Source organism: Diabrotica virgifera, chromosome 8 (assembly GCF_917563875.1).
Source record: "Diabrotica virgifera virgifera chromosome 8, PGI_DIABVI_V3a".
In the NCBI taxonomy this organism is placed as follows: domain Eukaryota; kingdom Metazoa; phylum Arthropoda; class Insecta; order Coleoptera; family Chrysomelidae; genus Diabrotica; species Diabrotica virgifera.
The window spans coordinates 87,041,182-87,062,973 of record NC_065450.1 but is presented as its reverse complement, the minus strand read 5'-3'; the positions used below and the strand labels follow the sequence as shown (position 1 = coordinate 87,062,973).

Genomic DNA, 21,792 nt, shown 5'->3' with positions numbered 1-21,792 from the left:
GTGATAGAAAAGTGAAAATTTAGGGTTGTATCTTTCGGTTCTACAACATATAAAATTAAGAAAAAACAGTTTGTCCAAAAAAATAACAAATAATATCTCCCTTTTCACTTAGATTGTTGGTCTTACCAACTCAGGAACCTTCAGGGGTTCATGTACAACAAATTTGCTTATTAAGATCAATCATAATATTATGACCAAAAATGCATAGTTTGCGATTCTATAAAAGACATACAGATTTTTTTATATTGTCTCGTATAAATAATAAAAACGTGGTATTATAAAAATAAATATTTTTCAAAATAAAATGTCAATTTAAAAAAAAAAAAAAATTTCCGCGCCAGGATTTGAACCCCGATCTCCTGAGTGAAACGTAGGAGCCAAGTAAGCAAGTCTATTGAATGTTCTGAGTAACGTATATAAATATTTGACATTTAAGCTGTAGCGTTGATCCATCAACTTTCATGTTTCATCTTTTCTTGACTAAAATCCCCGGTTTTGGTCCAGCTGACACATCATTTGTTAATAAGCTTTGGAACACCTACCTAAATAATAAGAAACCAGCCATGCTAAAATGCTCCGGTCAAATTTGACACTACCTCCCTGGCTAGTACAGTTGTTAGTGTTCTACATAAATGATAGAAAACATTGTCAAGTTTGACAATTCAACCTCAATACGTTTCCATAGTAACCCAAGTAATTTTATTAGGAATTTCAAAGCACCATTTATTTGGGAATAAAATTATCGCGTTTTTTTTTAAATCAATCAATATCTGTCGAATTTTAAATGATTTGCGGAAAAATAGTATGTTTACCTCGTAGGAAAAGCCACATTCCTGGACTCTGTGTTGCTAAGTCTCGGCTTGCGCCTCGACTTAGCAATCTTCACAGTCGTCCAGGAATGTTAAGCTTTTCCTACCCGGTAAACAATGTACTATTTTTGATTAACAATTAATGATATTAAAGATTAACAAAAACATAGTTGTTGTTACAGGTCCACCTGGTGCAGGCAAAACAACTTTATTGAAACAAATAGTATCACTCAAAAAAGGTAAAGACAAAGTAGATTTCAAATTAACTTGGATAATTAATGTTGATTTAAAAAAGTCTAAACAATTTTTCCGGAAGGATATCGAGAAAACCATGAGTAATCTATTGTGTCACAACGAAAATATAACACCTGATAGCTCCTATTTAGCTTATTTCGAAAGAAAACTAATTGAATCTATGGATAAAATTTTGATTATAGACGGTCTTGACGAGAACTGTTCGGAAGATATCGAAAAAGTACTAAACCTATTAGCAGATTATAATTCTCTTCAGGCCTTGAATATTTCATTGGTTATTATGGGTGCCAGAGATTACGATTTTATCTTAAAAAAATTAAGAGTTTTGCATAGTTGTGAGTTAAGACTACTTCCGTTTTCACCTGGTGAGAAGTCTTCTTGTCTCAACGAATATCTTAAACAAATGTTATCTGGAAATATTAAAAATGATTTATTTGAAGAGGTGACAAATTTTGCTCCTGCGTTTAAAGAAATTTGTTCAACGCCGTTATCGCTAGAAATGGTTTCTAAAATAGTAAAAAATAAAATATCTAAAGGTGAATGTATTGAATTATTGTCAAAGATTTTTGATAAAGTTACAAACATATGATTTTTATAATTGCTATTTACAAGTGATCAAAGACGAATTTGCACAAGATGACGATATACGCCGTGGAGCGTTTAATGGGTACTATATAGATTCTTTAAGAAAATTTGCGGCGAAAAATTTGTTTTCTGATGTTCTGAAGCTTTTAGGTTTGCTTAATGTTGATGCTAGTTTTGAGATTAGTAAAGATGCTTTAAATGTTGGGTTATTAAAGGAATCGTATGAAGGGTATGAATTTGTTCATAAAACTTTTGAGGAATATTTTGCAGCAGAATTGCTATGGGATTGCCTTTATAAAAAGAAACATAGCCATGATTTATTGCTCGAAGTTCTTAATACAGTGTTTTTAGACAATAAATATGTGGGTGTTTTAGATTTTTCAGAACAAAACCTGGAAATTAATCAAAATGAGAAAATGCCTGAATTATCTATGGAATACAATTCGGCACTTACTAAGGTAAATTGGAAAAGAGATATATCATCTTTATGTTATCGAGGATGCTTCTTTATTGCTAAATTAGTTTTTGATAATTATGCTAATTTTTGTGATATTTTAAAAATGGAAGATAACTATGGATAATTTACGACTTTATTTGATTCGTATAAACATCCATCTTTAGTCAAATACTTCGTAGAAAATGCGGCAAAGGTTAATGAAACCAACAAAATCGGTTTATTAATTTTAAATCACATGCTTGTAATGTTAGCTGAATCCTATGAGCTTAAAAATACTTTTCCAGATAGGTCACACACATACTACAAAGATTTAGAAAACAATATGGATTTAATTAAATTTTTAATTAGAGCATGCGCAATCGATTTAAACTTATGTGATCACTTTGGAGATACACCCAGTTACTATGCAGCTCAAAGCAATTCACTTGAAATTATAAAATATCTTAAAGAGCAAGGAGCAAATCTAAGCGTTTCCAAAAAGGATAAATCTACACTTGTTCATACAGCTGCTGAGTGTGGCGCATTGGAAGTATTAAGATATTTATTAGAAGATTGTAAAATGGATATTATGGTTTCTGATGTTAATGGGAATTTACCGGCTCATATGGCAGCTTATAGCGGTAAAGTTGAGATTTTAAGATATCTTAAATCAATTGGAATTGATTTAAATCAATGTAATAATACAGGAAAGACTTTGGTGCATATAGCAGCAGGTGTCGATGCAGTTGATGTTCTAATCTTTCTCAAAAATGAATATAAATTTTCTGAAAATTTGGACTCATGTGATAAATATGGAAATACTCCTAGTCACTGCGCAGCTGCTTCCAAATCACTTAAGGCTTTAAAGTATCTTTAAGAGCAAGGGACAAATCTCAGCATTTTCAACAATAATAAATATACACCTGTTCATACTGCTGCTCACTCCGGCGCATTAGAGGTCCTACGTTATTTAGTAGAAGATTGTAAATTAGATGTTACCGTTTCTGATGTGGGTAGGATGTTACCACATCCTACTAATATAGTTCAGATTTTAAAATACCTTAAATCAATTAAAAGTGAGTTAAATCAATGAAATAACAAAGGATTATTTAGTGCAAAAAGTAGCTGGACTGGCCTAATCGAGCTAGAACGAGTTATTTAGCATTGGACGACCTCTGTAATATTTTGCAGTTTTGGTGGAGAAAAAGTTGACGTTAATAGAAAGGAGTCACAGTGAAGTGAATTTATTGTGTTGTGCCCCTGCTGGTGATATTTCGGTGAGTGAAATTTAGTTTTACTGCACTTACTGGCACTAAATATAAACATTCACAACACAACACCATATTTGCTAAACAACTTTTTGCTTCTCTTATCAATAATCACAACAAACGTATTATTGGAACAACTAATCAGCTGTCGATAGGCAGCCAGAATTACGATGAGTAATTACTGGTTGCTGAATATAATATACACAAATAGAAGCCAAAAATAAAAGATCATCTCTAGGGTTGCTTTTGACTACGAGGGCACCCTAAATAAAAAAATATGAGTTCACCAACCGAAGATACCACCACAATGACAAACACCTCACAGCCTTCCACTTGTACACAGCAGCAGTAAAGAAAAATATACCACCGAAAGTATCCTTCCCCAGCAAACAGCAAGCCGTAGTGATGCACTCTGAAGAAGACCTTAAGTTATACGACTACGTCAAATCCATAGGAGACATTATCGGACCAAGAAATATATGCCTCGCCTCAAGGATCTCAAACAGCAGAATATGTATTTATTTAACCAAAATCGTCCTAGTTGAGCAGCTTCTTTCCACAAACCCTACTATTAACATCTGAAGCCATATCCTGTCAGTAAGAAAATTAGTCACACCAGCAAAACGACTGATCATATCTAATATATGTCCCTCAATACCACATGAACTGTTAGAGACCGCCCTGAAAAATATAGGACTTCAGCTAGTTTCTCCAATATCATTTCTACGAGCTGGTATTCCAGGAGATGAATACAACCATATTTTGTCCTTCCGTAGGCAAGTATATTTTGTGCCACCCCATGATAATCCTGAAGTTGAAACATCCCTGATTATTCCATTTGACAATCTTGATCATAGAATATTTTTATCCACAGATAAAAGATTTGCTTCTTATGTAAAAAAACCTGGCCACACTGCATCAAATTGCTCCACTCCTGAATCTAATCAATCAGAAAATTCGAACAAAACACCTTCTCCTCCTTCTGATATTTCCCAAGTTGCAAGTCTAAACACACCACCGGTAGCTCCACAAGACCATAATTCGGAAACTCCCAATGACACGCAAAAAATGGATATAGATTCAAAAGGTGCAAAGAGACCAAAGTCATCGGACTCGTCAGAAATAGAACAACCAACTAATTCAGAGTTTATCAGACCAGAGCAAGCCACAAAAAAAGCAACTCAACCCAAAAAGAAACTCAAAAGGGACTCTTCAATTCACGATGACTGCAAAATATCTTTGGAATCCAAGAATGTAATCAGAGACCACTACCAAAAAGATTCTTTTATGTTACCGGTCGATAACTTCATAGCTTTCTTAGAGAATTGTTACGGTAAATCCAGCCCACTGAGTGAAGCACTTCTGTTTACAAAAAATATAGAAGATCTCCTCTCTGATATTTCCAAAATCCACAAATCACTAACAGATAGATCTCTCAAAAATCGACTCACTAGAATTATTAAAAAAATTAAAATGGAACTAGGCTCAAGTAATTCTGACGCAGAAAGCATAATCCCGGTATCCTCACAGGACAATTTCGAAGAAGACCATTTCACTGAAGGTCCAGCCACATCAGAAATATAAAGTAATCATTTTCAATTTAATCCAATGGAACTGCGACGGGTTTTACCCCCGTCTAGAACGTATTCAACAATTAATTATGGACACGAATGCTGACATTATCTGTCTACAAGAAACAAACTTCAAGCAAACGGACAAGGGTTATCTTAATGGTTTTGAAGCACATCACTTTTTAAGAACAAATTACATTAGAGCTAGCGGAGGCACTTCGATATATATTTCTAAAGACTACTATTGTCAAGAAGTACACTTAACTACCACACTAGAAGCCATTGCGGTTACTCTTTGGTGCCCAAATATAATTACTATCTGTAGCATTTACATACCACCTTCCCACAATCTTACTGAATCTGAACTAATAAATTTAATTAATCAACTTCCAGCCCCCTTTATTTTAGTAGGTGATTTTAATGCCCACAATTCACTTTAAGGATCGGAAAAAACATTTGGTAGAGGAAAAGTCGTTGAAAATGTTCTAAACTCCTCGAACATCTGCATCTTAAATACTGGATCCAAAACACACTTCAACATTTCTAGTGGTACTTTCTCCTCAATTGATCTCAGCTTATGTGATCCAAGGTTAACACCACTTCTAACTTGGACCACAATGGACTGCCTTTATGATAGTAACCACTTTCCTATCTTGATTTCTAATTCTATCAGCAAACCTAGAGCAAAAATTTCAAGATGGAAATTATCTCAAGCTAACTGGAAAAATTTTTCGGACTTCATTGAAAACAAGATCAACCAGGTACAAAGGTCAGAAGATCCTGATACAGCACTAGACTCCTTAGTGAGTTTAATCTCCCTAGCCGCTGAAACATACATTGGAACATGCACAATATCGGCTTCTCGAAAAACTGTACCCTGGTGGAATACTGAATGTAAGAACGCTATCCGAGAAAGCAAAACGGCATTAAATAAATATCGTAGAACCAGAACCGAGGCAAACCTGATCAAATTCAAACAACTAAAAGCTATAGCGCGACGAGTCATAAAACAAAGTAAAAAAGACTGCTGGAATAAATATATATCTTCCATATCTGTTGATGCTCCTTCCGGTCAAGTTTGGAAGAAAATCAAACAAATGCATGGGAAAACAACACACTTGTCAATTTCAGCCTTTAGTTTTCATAATTCAATAGTAACGGAAGATGACCAAATTACTAACATCATGGCAACTCATTTTCATAATAAAAGCAAAAATGACCACTACAAAAATACTCTAATTCCCCATAAAGTTATTTCTTCTACTACAGATCTGTCAGATGACCTTCACGCTTTAAATTCACCTTTTACCTTTCAAGAGCTTACTTTTGCGATATCCACGCTAAAAAATTCTGCGGCAGGAACTGACAATATACCATCCCTATTCCTCAAAAATTTAGCTATCAATGGACTTACAAAATTACTTTCATTTTATAATTCTCTTTGGATCAACGGAAAGTTTCCTAACCTATGGAGACAATCAATCATTCTTCCAATTAAAAAACCCGACAAACCTTCAATAGAGCCATCCTCTTATAGACCCATCTCATTAACTTGTTGCATGTGCAAATTAATGGAAAAATTAATCAATAATAGACTTCTCTGATTTTCTGAAAAGCATAACATAATTAGCTCGGTTCAATCGGGATTCAGACCACAACGAAGCGCAATGGACAATTTAGTATTACTACAAAATCATATAACCGAGAATTTCAATAAGAAACATTATACAGTTGTGGCAGCCTTCGATATTGAAAACGCCTTCGACAATATTTCAAAGAATGTAATATTACAGAAACTCATCGATAATAATATTACAGGCAATACTTACGCATTCATAGATAACTTTTTAAATGACCGTAAATTTAAAGTTAGAATAAATGGAAGTGAGTCGCATGTTCTCGAATAACTCAATGGTGTACCTCAAGGCTCTGTTTTTAGTCCAACTCTGTTCAACTTAACAATTAATGATATTTCAGAAGAAGTTAATCAACCGGTAAAAGCTCTACTATACTCTGATGATCTACTTATTTACTGTAGTGGAGCAAGCATATCCAGTACATCAAATCTTATTCAAAATGCTGTAAACAACGTATATTCCTGGTCAACACAACATGGCATCAAACTTTCCGACTCAAAATCTACAATACTAAGATTTACCAGAAAGCATTCAAGTGCTCATAACCCGGAAATATATCTAAACGATGTTGCTTTACCCACAGTAAATCATCATAAAATCTTGGGGCTAGTATTCGATCAGAAGTTAAATTGGAAAATACACTTAAAAAATCTAAAGGACAACTGTGCTGGTATACTAAACATCTTGAAAACACTTGCACATCATCAATGGGCAGCAGAAGAGAAAATGATGCTGATAATATACAGATCCCTGATTCGTTCCAGGTTAGATTATGGTTGTTTTTTGTACATGACTGCATCAAAATCTGATTCAAAGAAGTTGAATCCGATACACAACAGTGCTCTGAGGCTATGCTTGGGAGCATTCAGATCCAGTCCCTCAGATAGTTTACACGTTGAAGCTGATGAAGCTCCACTTTGGGTCAGACGCCAGCAGCAACTACTTAACTACGCTTCTAGGATATCAGCCACTCCCAGTAATTTAGTACATTCTTTGATAGCTAACCCCCAAGAAAATATTGGTCTTACTTCGGGCAAACTACCCACGATTCGACAGCTACTCTCACTGCTTTTACAAAATATAGACTTGACAGCTACTTCCCCCAATAAGATCTCCTCCGTTCCTCCTTGGAATAAAACTATCCCCAAAATAAATACTACCTTAAGTCAATATCCCAAACATGAAACTCATCCGTTAATTCTCCAACACATGTTCCTAAATATTGTTAGCCAATTACACTCTGACCTAATAATCTACACTGATGGCTCCAAGAATAATGGCAGAGTTAGTTGTGCAGTCACAACGTCAACAGAAATCATCAAAACATCGACCCTTCCATCATTTTGCAGCATTCATTCAGCTGAATTAGTAGGAATACTTCACGCAATAAACTCTTTATCACATAACTACGCATCTCCAGCAATTTGCACTGACTCCTTAGCATCTATCAATTCCATAAAAAATATTTTCACCTCTCAAGGAGTCTTTCCGACAATCATCTCGGTACCCTCCCATGTAGGTATTCAGGGAAATGAAAGAGCAGACGCCGCAGCCACATCAGCACTATCATCAACCAGTGATCCTGAATATATCCAAATAGACAAAGATTTAGAATGTCATTTTAAACATTTAACATGCAATTGCTGGCAAACCCATTGGGATAGGCTGCCTTCGAAACTGAAAGAAATTCAACCGAATATTGGTACATTTACACCGCCGAATATCTGCAGAAAATCAACCGTAGTACTTAGAAGACTGAGAATTGGGCATACCAGACAAACCCACGGATATTAATGGCTTCTGAAGACCCTCCTATGTGCCAATATTGCCAATGTCAGCTGTCAGTGAAACATATCCTATTCGATTGTCCAAAATATCAACGTGTGAACGACGATTTCATGGACTAAAGAGTAGCCTGAATGAAGCACTAAACTCGCCAACTGATATTCTCCACACCATAAGCTACCTAAGAAGCATAAATATTTTCACTAGTAATACCACTAGAGGTCAAATTATTTCCGGAAATTTTTTTGAGATCATCAATATTTTGAAAATTTCCCGAGTCGCAGACGAGGGAAATTTTCTAAAAATATTCATGATAAAAAAAAAATTTCCGGATATTAATTTGACTTCGCGTGGTATTCGGTAAGAAAATTCCACACCAAATTTGCATTTGAAAATCCAAAGCTGCATGAACAGATTAATAGCGCGCCTTAGCTTTGTCAGCAATTATTTAGGCTTTCAAATTCGTAATTTCTACTCATTGTAGTTGCATGGGAATACCATTTCAAGATAGAAAATAGTATATTCTTCAATTTTACATAAGTTTTGAGTAACTACAAGTGATAGAAAATTATTATTTGGCGTTTAACTAAATTATGTCTGTCAAAAATGTTCTGTTATTGTAAACGTCAAAAAATTTCCACTATAATTCGCTGTTGGGTACCCCACGAGCAAAAAATTTCCGATAAAATACCTCCGTTGCCATGGTGATCTGTCAAAATAACGTATTTTGATTGGTTCAAAATTACAGGTGTGGAATTTTCAATAAAATATAAATGTTCATGTTATGTAAATCACTAGTATCTATGTATTAATTGTATGTATGTATTGTTCAATAATGTATAATTGTACCTGTGTCAATGATCATTGTAATCGAGACACGTTAATTCAATAAAAAAAAAATAGCTGCAACTGATGCAGTTAATGTTCTAAATTTTCTTAACAATGCACGTGCATTTTCTTTAAATTCCTTAGATAACAAATGGTGTAAATGTGCCAGTGTGAGTCTGTAATAATAATATATAGGAAATGAGCCAATACTCACAATCGTGAGTAGTTTTTCTTGGGTTAGATTTACTCCTCAAATAAATCAACCTCAATAAATACAGGGTGAGTCATGAGGAACTGTACATACTCCTACCTCGTATAGAGGCTCCTAGGGGGAATAACAAATGACCATTAAAAAGTGTCTGCTCCCCTTGTTTAATAATATACAGGGCGAGTTTCGCATTTTGACAGAAAATTATATTCGTCATAATTTTTGAACGGTCAGATCGATGTGTCCCTTATTTTGGTCACTCATTACACTATTACCACCTAATCAACAGATTTATTCAAACTAGAAAAAAATCAGGTCCGGCTTTAAAAAATTAATTCGTTTGGGTCTTAGAAAAAATTTCACCCTGTTTACGCTTTTTGAAAACTCTAATATGAATTTTACAAATTAGACAAATAGGCAATTAAAATGGCATATTTATTTTTTCCCCACATAATTACTTAATTTTTTATAAAAAAATCAAATTTGACTATGAATAATAATTAAAAGTTTGGTAAAGTGAACCATAGATTTAAAAAAATTTACTTTTATTACAAAAAAATTTTTTTTGAACAAATATTTAATTTATGTTACCACCCAATCAACTGATTTATTCAAACTAGAAAAAAATCAGGCCCGGATTCAAAAAAATATTTCGTTTCGGTCTTGAAAAAATTTCACCCTGTATACGCTTTTTGAAAACTCTAATATGAATTTTACAAATTAGACAAATAGGCAATTAAAATGGCATATTTAGTTTTGTCCCCACACGATTACTTAATTTTTTATTAAAAAATCAAATTTGTCAAAATCGGAATTTTAACCTAATAATGAAAAAAAAAGATGAAATCACGGTTTAACTTGCTACAACGTTCCATTTTAAATTATTTTTCTGAAATTTTTACAGCACATATCTCTTACCATTGTGAAGACTATGACAATTGTTGTAGACTTTCAGTCTTCTTCTCGTAAAAGTTATGAATTTTTAAGGATAAAAGGTGCAGCTTCGTGAATTGCAAAGTTAGATCGCAAATATTAAGTGAAAAAATTTAAAATTTATCTATTTGATCACGTCTATGAGTTTTAGATCTAGACGTGTTATAGAAAAAAAAATGGTGAAACTTTTAATTTTAAGAAAAACGTTGTTTAATTTTTTTTATTTTTATGGTAAACTTGCGATTTTGACAAAATTGATTTTTTAATAAAAAAATAAGTAATCGTGTGGGAAAAAAATAAATATACTATTTTAATTGCCTATTTGTCTAATTTGCAAAATTCATATTAGAGTTTTCAGAAAGCGTATACAGTGTGAAATTTTTTCTAAAACCCAAACGAACTAATTTTTTAAAGCCTATTTTTTTTTGAAAAAGAAAATTTTTTTCTAGTATGAATAAATCAGTTGATTAGATGGTAATAGTGTAACGATTGACCAAAATAAGAGACACATCGATCTCACCGTTCAAAAATTATGACGAATATAAATTTCTGTTAAAATGCGAAACTCGCCCTGTTTATTATTAAACAGTGGGAACAGACACTTTTTAATGGTCATTTGTTATTCCCCATAGGGGCCTCTACACGAGGTAGGAATATGTACAGTTCCTCATGACTCACCCTGTATATCACCAATTTATCTCTCTAACACATATCTATCATAGGTCTGGATCCCGCGTATGAAAAAAAGTTGATTAATAGCAATCTGAAAATTTGTTAATAGCTTAAGAGTGTCTAGTCGGACAAACTTTGATATATGGGAACACTGGAACAGGGGAAGTTTTAATTGTGGAACAGGTTAAAAATTTGAAACGGTCAGACCACGAAAACGGCACATGTATTTTGTCCGACAGAACAGACTTAAACTCTCCAAACAGAGATTAAAATCTCATGCAAAAATCAGACTGCTATTTATCACAAAATGGGCGTTTTAATGAGTGGAACATGTAGAGTATGTCAAATGACAGGAATTATGACAGGTGATAAATATCAGTCTGATTTTTGCATGAGAGTTTAATCTCTGTTCGAAAAGTTTAAGTCTGTTCTGTCGGACAAAATAAATGTGCCGTTTTCGTGGTCTGACCGTTCCAGTTATTTAACCTGTTCCACAATTAAAACTGCCCCTGTTCCAGTGTTCCCATATATCAAAGTTTATCCGACTAGACACCCTTAAGCTATTAACAAATTTTCAGCTTGCTATTAATCAACTTTTTTTTCATACGAGGGATCCAGACCTACTACCAAAACTCGTTAAGATTGTGAGTATTGACTTATTTCATCTAGGTATCTTAGGTCTTATATATCGTTGGTAACATTTAAAATTCTAATGACATCTTTTGTATTTTAGTTATAATTTATTAATGTATTTTATAAATAATAAGTTTTAACAACTAAAACCATTGTAATTGACATTGATTTACATCTATATATGTTACTTCACAATCGTTAGAATTGAAGAAGTGCAGAAATACTGCACCAAATGTTTTCAATTAAAAGATTAAAATGGTATTTTAATTTATTTTATTTCTTCGTGAGCATTTTTCCAGTGCAGTAGGTAATAAACAATTACCACTAGCTTAGCTTATAAAACTTTACAACTTGCAGGCGATTAAAATTTTTCCGCCTACCTCTATCCAAAGTGTACTTTCCTGGCCTCATTGTAGGGAGCAAAGTCGTACTTTTTCATCCTAGAGAGACAAAGTACTTTTACTCCCTATGGAATAAAGGTAAAAGTGACGTCATGGAATGTCATTGCTGAAATAACATATTGACGCCCTTTACTATATTCTACTACGTAAATATCTATGTATACATTTAACGTTTATTTATAGAACACTCTGTATTTTGTAAAATGGTAAAAACAGTAAATTCTTATTTTGATATAAAAATTTTTACATTAATAATTTGACTTCAATTCATAGAGTCATGCGGTTTTCGAATTTATGATTTTAAATTTTATAGCATGCTGTGGTCGATTGGCAGATTAGTAATTAATATTTTTTTTTATTTAAAAGTAATGTGCTCGGCTACTAAGGCCACTTCCAGAAGAACGGTTACAAAAATATTACAATAAATAATATGTTACATAATGCAAAAATATTTGGCAAGTACAATGAAAATTATATTTTATAATACAACCAAATGTCTTTTAGAAATTTTATGGCGCAGTTTATTTGATCCGCATTACTTAGTATAATTCGTATATTGTCTTTGAGGTGAAAAAATAGTCTTCTGGCAGAATATTGGAGGCATTCGGTGAGAATATGGTTTACTGTCAGTCGTGATTGACAGCTGTCACAATTAGGTCGGTTGCTGGATAAGATCAGGTAACCATGTGTTAATTTTGTATGCCCGATTCGGAGTGGTTTTGCCACAACAAGATCTCGTCTAGACAAACTTGTAGGTCCAAAATAGGAGGACTATTTGATGGTGTAACGGTCTCAAAATTACGTCTTATAAATATTATAACTATAATCAGGTCCGGTTCTGTGGTGACGAATAAATTAGATACAAGTGTTATACCGCGAAACTTCTTTAATATATCCCCACGATATGATGTTTTCGTTTGCCAATACTCAGAAAGAATACGTTGTGTGTGTTTCGGCTTAGTATCAAAAGAATTTAATGGCCTTTTGAGACAAGAGTCTGGGAAGTGTGTATGTTAGAGCTGAATGTCGACATAAACAACGTCTTTAGTGTCGATAAAATTCTTAATTAGTTGGGTTCTCAGAGTTGACCGTTGGAGCTGAGCCAGCAGTTTCTTAGCGGGAACCGAGAGACTTGTTTACGGAAAGTGAGTATTTCTGATTGGTTTACAGCTCCTAGTGGGATGGTCTTAGAAAGATACCCTGGTTTTTTATTGGATAAAACTGTCTGATGTTTGTTAGAATTTGAGGTGAATTCTTTTTTTTTGAGAGAAGGAACCGGGTCAGAAATTGGCACGAGAAGAGAAGTCAACATCTAGCGATGAAGTTGTACAGCCACATACCGATTTGGTCTAGAAGACGGTTTTTGGTTTATTGGTAGTTAATCGATTTTAGTTTTGCAAATTGCAAATGAAAGGTACAGTACACTTCTATAAGCAAAAAAATTTGAACTTGCTATCTGCTTCATTTTCAGTTCTGTAACATTTTGAAAAAATAAATTTTTTTTTGCGAAAGCTGGATTGCAAAATTTATTTTGCAAAATCTATTAAACCGATCTTAATTAAATTTACAGTATTGTTTTACTGTATCATATAGTTTTTCTGGGTGAAATATGAAGGTCCTATGTGTAGCATAAATGGTTGAAAAACGTAAAATGCGAATACTTGTTTTTGTATGGTTTTTTCGCAATTATTGCTATTTTGCAACAAGGGTGACTATTTTTTAAATTCTTAGCCAATTCTATATTATAGGAAATTTAATTACGCAACTTTTATGTCAGTACAACTTTTCTCGAAAATGAATACTTATAAAGTCATAATCGAACAACGAAGAAAAAATCGAATTTTTCCTTCATTTTTTGACATTTTGATTATTTAAACAATGTTCCGGACCTTTTTGAGAGGGAAGATAATTTAAATATTATTATTTGCGTTATTTTCAAGCAATTTCTGCAAAAAAATTTAAGTCACCTCTCAACGTTCAAATGTACTAATATTTTTACAGATGCGCCATGGTCTATATGAATTAAAGATTTAATTTATTATTAAAATAAAAAGAACGAAAAAATTGGTATACATAACTCTTATCAAACCCGTCCTCACTTACCCATCAGAAATGTGGACGATGACAAAAAGCGATGAAGAACGTTTGGGCTGTTTTGAACAGCATATAGAAGAACGGATTATGGCGAGACGCTATAATTTTGAGCTTTACCACCTTTATAGTGAACCTAATTGGTAGATCTATCAAAGTTAATAGGCTGCGGTGGCTGGGCCACTTAGAGAGGATGAACGAGAGGGAGCGGATCCATCAAAACACATTTATAACCAAATAATTGGATGGAGTAAGGAAAAGAGGCAGGCCTTGAGCGCGATTTAAGGACCAAGTACAAAACGACTTACTAGTGTTAAGAGTACGAAATTGGAAAACCAAGACGAAGGATAGTAAGGAATGGAAGTTGATTCTAGGACATACCAAGACTCATCAGAGGTTGTAGAACCAATGATGATGATGATGTCACTAGACATGCATCACTTGATTTATTAAACCCGTGAGTAATGAACTATTACTCATGGATAAAATAATGTGTTATTATCTATTAAATACATTGAGCATGTTATTAACAATCGTAGAAAAAAAAATATTTTTCTACGACCGTTTAATAATATGCTCATTACTCACTGTTTTTGAATAGATAATAACACCCATTACTTTACCCGTGAGTAATAGTTCATTACTCACGGGCTGAAGTTACTCACAGGTTATTACTCATGGGATGAAGTTAGATTCAAGTGGTGCATGGCACTTTTAATATACCTACTTATTATTAGCAAATAAAATTACTTAAATTTGTTTATATAAAATAATAATTTATATTTATATAAACAATTAACTTCGAAAAATGTTTAAAGGATTTTTAACTGTAACAATGGTTATAGTAGTAGATATATTTTTTACGTTTAAATTTCAACATGTGACATTTAAAGATTGACGTTATATTAAAAGGTAAACAAAGTGTACTAATTCAGTAAAAGAGTGTACACATATGAAATTTATATCAATGAATTCTGTTTTACTTACCGTTGATTGTAAAATAGATTTTTATTGGGAGCGAACGTTCTTTTTCATGTAATTGCCTTAAAGTATGTCTTATTTTTAAAAGCCACCGACATTAAGATGACGCTAATGACATTTCTATGACTCTAACAGTGTTGCTATAGTTATATAAAATATGTTTTCTTATGAAAAATAAAATCTTTGGATTTTAAATAATGTTAGTAGTTCATAATTATATTTTTCTACTAATCCAAATAAAAAAGATCGTAGAAAAAGTTTAGTATTCTACTCGCATGTAATTTACATGCTCGTTAAATAATATACTATTAACAATTTTTTTCAATATTAATTTGAACCACATAAATATCTTAAATGCTTCATTAGTAAACAGAACTTTGAATTTCCGATATTCAAAAGGAAATCGAAAAACTAACGAGTAAACAGAGACGTGTTATTAAAATAAAACTAATATTGGGACCGTGCAAGTTCGGCAAAGCGACACCTATTTCTACGCTCTGCAACTTTATTCGCACTTTTAATAATTATATTGGCCAATTATATTAGTCCTGGTTACTGAATAATTGTCAAGGCCAAAGGCCATAGTCCAAAAAAATAATAAGAAGAAAAAATAAGATTCAGGTTATGTTATTAAAACGTAAACAATTGTATGTAGTAAATAAAATTAGTTATTAAAATGCAGTACTGCAAGCAAAATACAATTAATTAAATTTACCTTTATATAATAATTTGCATATATTATCATATCAATATTGTGGAGCAACATATAATTTTTCTTCTTCAATGACAGTAGATATGAAATGTAAGTCAATTTGACAATTTCAATTTACAATATGAATTATTTAAGAAAGTTCCAATATTTCTCTGCTATTCGCGCACGATCGTTTCTCAATTCCCGCGAATACCTACAGTATTCACACACAAAATTTTTTCCAGCGCAAGTACATGTAATAATTATTGTTACATGTACTTGCACTGGACAATTTTCTTTGTGACACGGTGACAGGATAATACAGCGTGTTTTATATGTTCGTTCATGGGTATTCTTTCATTTTTCCGACTGTATGTAAGTAGTTCCATTTTATCTTTTCCCATGTGGCACAATTCATTTTCAAACAAATTAAATCAAAACATAAAGTGAAACGTAGGCCGATGTGTGTAGTATATACAGTGCGTCCATAAAGGTAATATCCCAGAGGAATGGCTATTGTCAACGTTTGTAACAATACCAAAAAAAAAACGATCTGCGAAAACGTGCGAAGATTTCCGGACCATCAGCCTTATGAGTTATGCACTTAAGATTTTTCTTAAAATCATACATGCCTAGGGTTACCATAATTTATTAAGGCCAAATCCGGACAGGGGTAGTCCAAGGGGTTGTAGAAAATGTAAAATGTGAATTTGACTGTGTTGCTATACCTCTACATTGTACCTACATATATGCGAAATGCTTAGTTTGTACTGGGCCCAGGGATAGGATGTTCTTCATCTGTTCTTCTTTCGTACTTTTCAGAAGACATAATTTTTCTCAAAAGTGGCTTGTCATTTTTTATTTTGTCATGGAATTTGGAACATGACATTACAGAATTTGCTTTAATATCGAGAAGCTCTTTTACAACAGGCAGAGATAATCTTCCTCTTTCAGCCGTCCATATAAAATCCATCATCGAAAAGATACGTTCAGTAGGAGCCGAAGTACCAGGCAGACAAAAGATGAATTCTCCTATTTTAAAAATATTCGTAAAGGAAACGTTGCTTTTAGAAAATGCTTCAAATATTTCTTGCCATTTGTCATGAGTGTTTGGGGTTTCTTCTTTAGGGAGTAAAGTCCATTTAGGTTTCAGCTTTTTTGGAACTTGGAGAAGTGACGATCGCTCATCAAATAATTCATCCACGTCGACAGAATTCGGTACAACGCTGACTATAGTTAAAAGCGCTCTCTTCCATCTCTTTCCAGGTAGGATCACCTTGTAGCCTTAACCATTTGATTTAGCGCAAAATGAAATTTCCCACCGTTGGGCCAAGTGTTTTCCATTTTTTTAGTAAAGAAAAAAAATCCGGACATTTCTCATATCCGGACGCCAATCCGGACATGTCTTTCAAATCCGGACTGTCCGGACGAAATCCGGACGTATGGTAACCCTATACATGCCAGAATTTACAAGAAATGCGAGGAAAATGTCGGTGAAATGCAATTTGGATTCCGCGATTCCATGGGTACACGTGAGGCACTTTTCACCTTACAAGTTCTACTTCAGAGATGCCGCGATGTTAGTTGTGATGTATATGCTTGTTTTATTGACTACGTCAAGGCATTTGACCGTTGCCAGCACCAGAAGATGGTCACCACCCTACAAAGAATAGGATTAGACGAGAAGGACATTCGGATCATCATGAATTTATACTGGAACCAGCGTGCTCAAGTCAAGGTCGAAGACCAGTTGACCGACCAAGTGAAGATCATGCGAGGAGTAAGGCAGGGCTGTGTGCTCTCGCCGACTCTTTTCAATATATACTCTGAGGAAATTTTTACTGAAGCCCTCACAAACCTAGAGATGGGAATCCGAGTGAACGGTGAATACATCAATAATATCCGCTACGCCGATGACACTGTATTACTAGCAACCAGCCTAAATGATCTACAGGCCTTATTAGACCGTGTGAGAACTGTGAGCGTAACATACGGACTGAACCTTAATATTAAGAAAACTAAATTCATGGTTGTCAGCCGTGTAAATTTAGATCCCGGGGCACTAATGGCAGATAGCGAAGAGATTTAGAAAGTCGACAGATTCACTTACCTCGGAACGACCCTCAACTCACAATGGGACCACGCTCAAGAGATTAGATCCAGAATTGAAATGGCACGGTCTACATTTATCAAGCTGAGATCCTTGCTGTGCTGCAGTGATCTTAGTTTGGGAACAAAGATGCGGATAGTGAGGTGCTAGGTTCTTCCGGTGCTACTGTATGGAGGTGAAGCCTGGACACTGACGCAAGCCACTGAAAAGCGGATTGAAGCCTTCGAAATGTGGATCTACAGGAGGATACTAAAAATATCTTATGTGGACCATGTCACCAACATTGAGGTCCTACAGCGCATGACAAAAGAAAAAGAAGTGCTTAATTTAGTAAAACAACGTAAGCTTGAGTACCTTGGCCACGTGATGCGGAACGAAGAAAAATATCGAGTTCTTCAACTCGTCATGCAGGGTAAAGTATTTGGCAGGAGAGGACCGGGACGCCGTCGTATCTCGTGGTTGAAAAACCTCCGACAATGGTTTGGGATAACCTCCGCAGAGCTGTTTCGCAGACCAGTCAACAAAACAATGATAGCCTTGATGATCGCCAACATCCGGACCGGATAAGGCACTGAATAAAAATAAGTCCATAAAGGAATGCATAAATTCATTATTTCGTAAACCAACAACTTTAAGGAAAAATTCCGAAAGAGGTTGATTTTTATTTTTAAATTACGATTTTTTGGCATATATATCATACTAGTGACGTCATCCATCTGGGCGTGATGACGCATTCGATGATTTTTTTAAATAGGAATAGGGGTCACGTGACAGCTCATTTGAAAGGTAATTCAATTATCTTTTCAATAATATAAACGTTAATATAATTATTTATACAGTGTTCAAAAATATGTTTTTAAATTAAAATAATTGAGACAAAAAGAAGAATATGTGTTATTTTTTTTTAATTCTAAACACATTTTACTGCTGTCAGACAAAAAAAAAATTTATTTGACAAAATAGACATTGATTTTAGCTTAAATTCAATGTTAAAGCTGCCATCCACCTCCATCTTGGCAGTTTGAACACTTTGTTTAAGCGAAAATCAATGTTTATTTTGTCAAATAATTTTTTTTCTTTTTTCTGAAAGCAGTAAACAGTATTTAGAATTAAAAAAATGACATATGACAAAATGGCCCACCTCCATCGTGGCAGTTTGAACACTTCGTTTAAGCGAAGATCAATGTTTATTTTGTCAAATAATGTTTTTTTTATTTTTTCTGACAGCAGTAAACAGTATTTAGAATTAAAAAATGACATATATTCTTCTTTTTGTCTCAATTATTTTAATTACAAAAAATGATTTTTAAACACGCTGTATAAATAATTATATTAAGGTTTATATTACTGAATAGCCTTTCAAATGAGCTATCATATGACCCCTATTCTCATTTAAAAAAATCATCGATTACGTCATCACGCCCAGATGGATGACGTCACTAGTATGATAAATATGACAAAAAATCATCGTAATTTAAAAACAAAAATCGACCTGTTTCGGGATTTTTCCTTAAAGTTGCCGGTTTACGAAATAATGAATTTATGCGTTACTTTATGGGCGCACTGTAGTATACAGTATACAAAATATATTTACACATCGACGTTAGTTTTACTTTATGTTTTGACTTAATTTGTTTGAAAATGAATCGTGGTGCATGAGAAAAGTTATAGTGGACGAACTTAATATATAGCAAATGCACGCAAATATTGGCCGGAGGGCATAAGATGATGTATTTCGCGGATGCCATATGCCGTGCTCCATACCAAATGTGTATATTGGACATATTATGACATGTGGCATTTGGCAAGATTTCCGGCATTAACCAGGGTTAACTACAACAGAAAGGAACTCAATCCTAAACTATGAATAGTTAGAAATAGAACAGTAGAAATCATTGGTGAACAGGACCAGATGCTAGAGAGATGGCCGAGCATTTTGAGTGTAGACTAAATAATATAAGAAATGAGATGAAGAAAGAGAGAAAAATAACATCCAATCAGAGGAAGAAGTCCTCAAAGCAATACAAAAATTAAAAGAAAACAAAGCTCCTGGAGCAGATGGAATTCCTTCTGATCTTTTAAAACATGGCGCAAGAAATCTGATCTGTTGTATAAGTAGGCTATTATAACTAATTTGGAAGCAGGTATACTGCCAGAAGGCTGGAACGTATAATTGTACCTATTCCCAAGAAAGGGGATCAAACAATTTGAGCTAACTAGGAATTACCCTCCTAACGTGACCTACATTGTGAATACCTATATTGTGAAAACACAACAGGCAGTGTGAATATCAGTGTCGGTTTCTCAAAGAAAAGTCAATTATCAATCAAATATCCCTTCTAAGACAAGCGTCAGAGAAACATGAATATGGAATAATTTATACTCACCAAGATACTTTTGTGGATTCTAGACGTGCCTATGACAGTGGAGATAGAAACGAACTATGGTAGAATTTAATATCCCGTTACATTTATTAAAATTGGTAAAAGCAATCGAGTGTAAGGTTATAGCACAGAACGGAGTATCACAAACTTTCCAGATACAAATAGGACTTCGAGAGGGAGATAGCTTATCCTGCCTTCTATTTTAACATTGCCCTAGAAAAAGTTATTAGAGAGTCTGGAATAAAAAAAACATTACTAATAGGAGTGTACAAATACTAGTGTATGCGGATGACATCGATATCATAGCCAGAAGAAAGGCGGACCTAGTCCAGTCGGTTACGGCATTAGAAGCACTAGTAAAAAGAATGGGGTTACGCGTTAATACTAGTAAAGAAAAGTATATGAAGGTGACAAACAAAAAGGAAGTAGCAAAACCTGAAGATCTAACGGTTGAAACATATCGCATTGAAGGAGTAAGAGAGTTTATATAACAATTGGAAAAAATCCTTTGTAAAGGGTATAAAATATTTTTATTAAAAATCCCTTTAATGGCTGCATCACAGAATGTTTTAGATTTTATAAAAAAATCATCATCAGTGTTAAAACCTAAAAGTAAGTATAACCGTTTTACTGAATGCAAAGTTGATATTTAAATTTTGACTAAGGTTAAAGCAAGTTGGTTATACTTACAGGTTGGATGCCAGCTGAGCCACCAAACAAATATTAGGGTAAAAACCTTTTAAATATTATACAGTTGCATTAAAGGTGCATACTTAAATAAAACTCCTTAGAATGGATACATATTAAATAGAATAATGCCCTTAGGTAAGGTATGAACCTTCCCAACACGTGGGATGTACCTAAATTAAGTTGTTTACATTGCAATGATTTAATGGCAACTAAATGCAAATTGAGTGATATTTCTGAAAGGTGTCAAAACCAATCCGACAATGTGACGTTGAGGTTTCCCAGTATTACTACTTACAGCCAACTAATTGTAATAAAAGATTTTTGAAGTTATACTTCTTTAGGCGCGATTGGGAGTGAATTTTTATTTTTCTGGGCGCATGCGCACACCGACAGTATGGTATTAGTCGTTATACGGGCTCTGATTGGGTGTTAAAATGATCTGTCAATAATTGTTCAATATGGAGGTTATCGGTAAACAATAATGTTGTATATATTAGTTTTTATTGTTGTGAGGACAGAAATAAAATCAAATTTAGTGACTTTTTAAATAGTTTTGAAAAGCCGCAGGTACGTAATTCTAAATGTTTTAGTTAAATTCCAATAAAAATTATCTTCATACCTATTTGGAAAATGTAAAAAAAATAATGTACTTACCTATTAGTAGGCAATGCTTTAATTTACATAATCTGATTACTAGAGCTCGGGAAATATGCACTTAAAGAACCCTAAAATATGGATGCAAATATGCGCAAAAAACAGTTGAAATATGCACTTAAATATGCTTTTATGCATTTAATGCATATAGATAAACAACACGGTAATCC

The 21,792-nt window shown here is 33.7% G+C and overlaps 1 protein-coding gene across 1 annotated transcript; it reads left to right on the top strand.

Moving 5' to 3' along the window:
• Positions 1 to 2,350: 2,350 nt before the first annotated feature.
• On the top strand, positions 2,351 to 4,937 carry LOC126890200 (ankycorbin-like). Its single transcript, XM_050659053.1, has 2 exons — positions 2,351 to 2,952; positions 4,130 to 4,937. Exons 1-2 carry the CDS (start codon positions 2,351 to 2,353, stop codon positions 4,935 to 4,937), a joined length of 1,410 nt encoding a protein of 469 aa, XP_050515010.1.
• Positions 4,938 to 21,792: the final 16,855 nt, after the last annotated feature.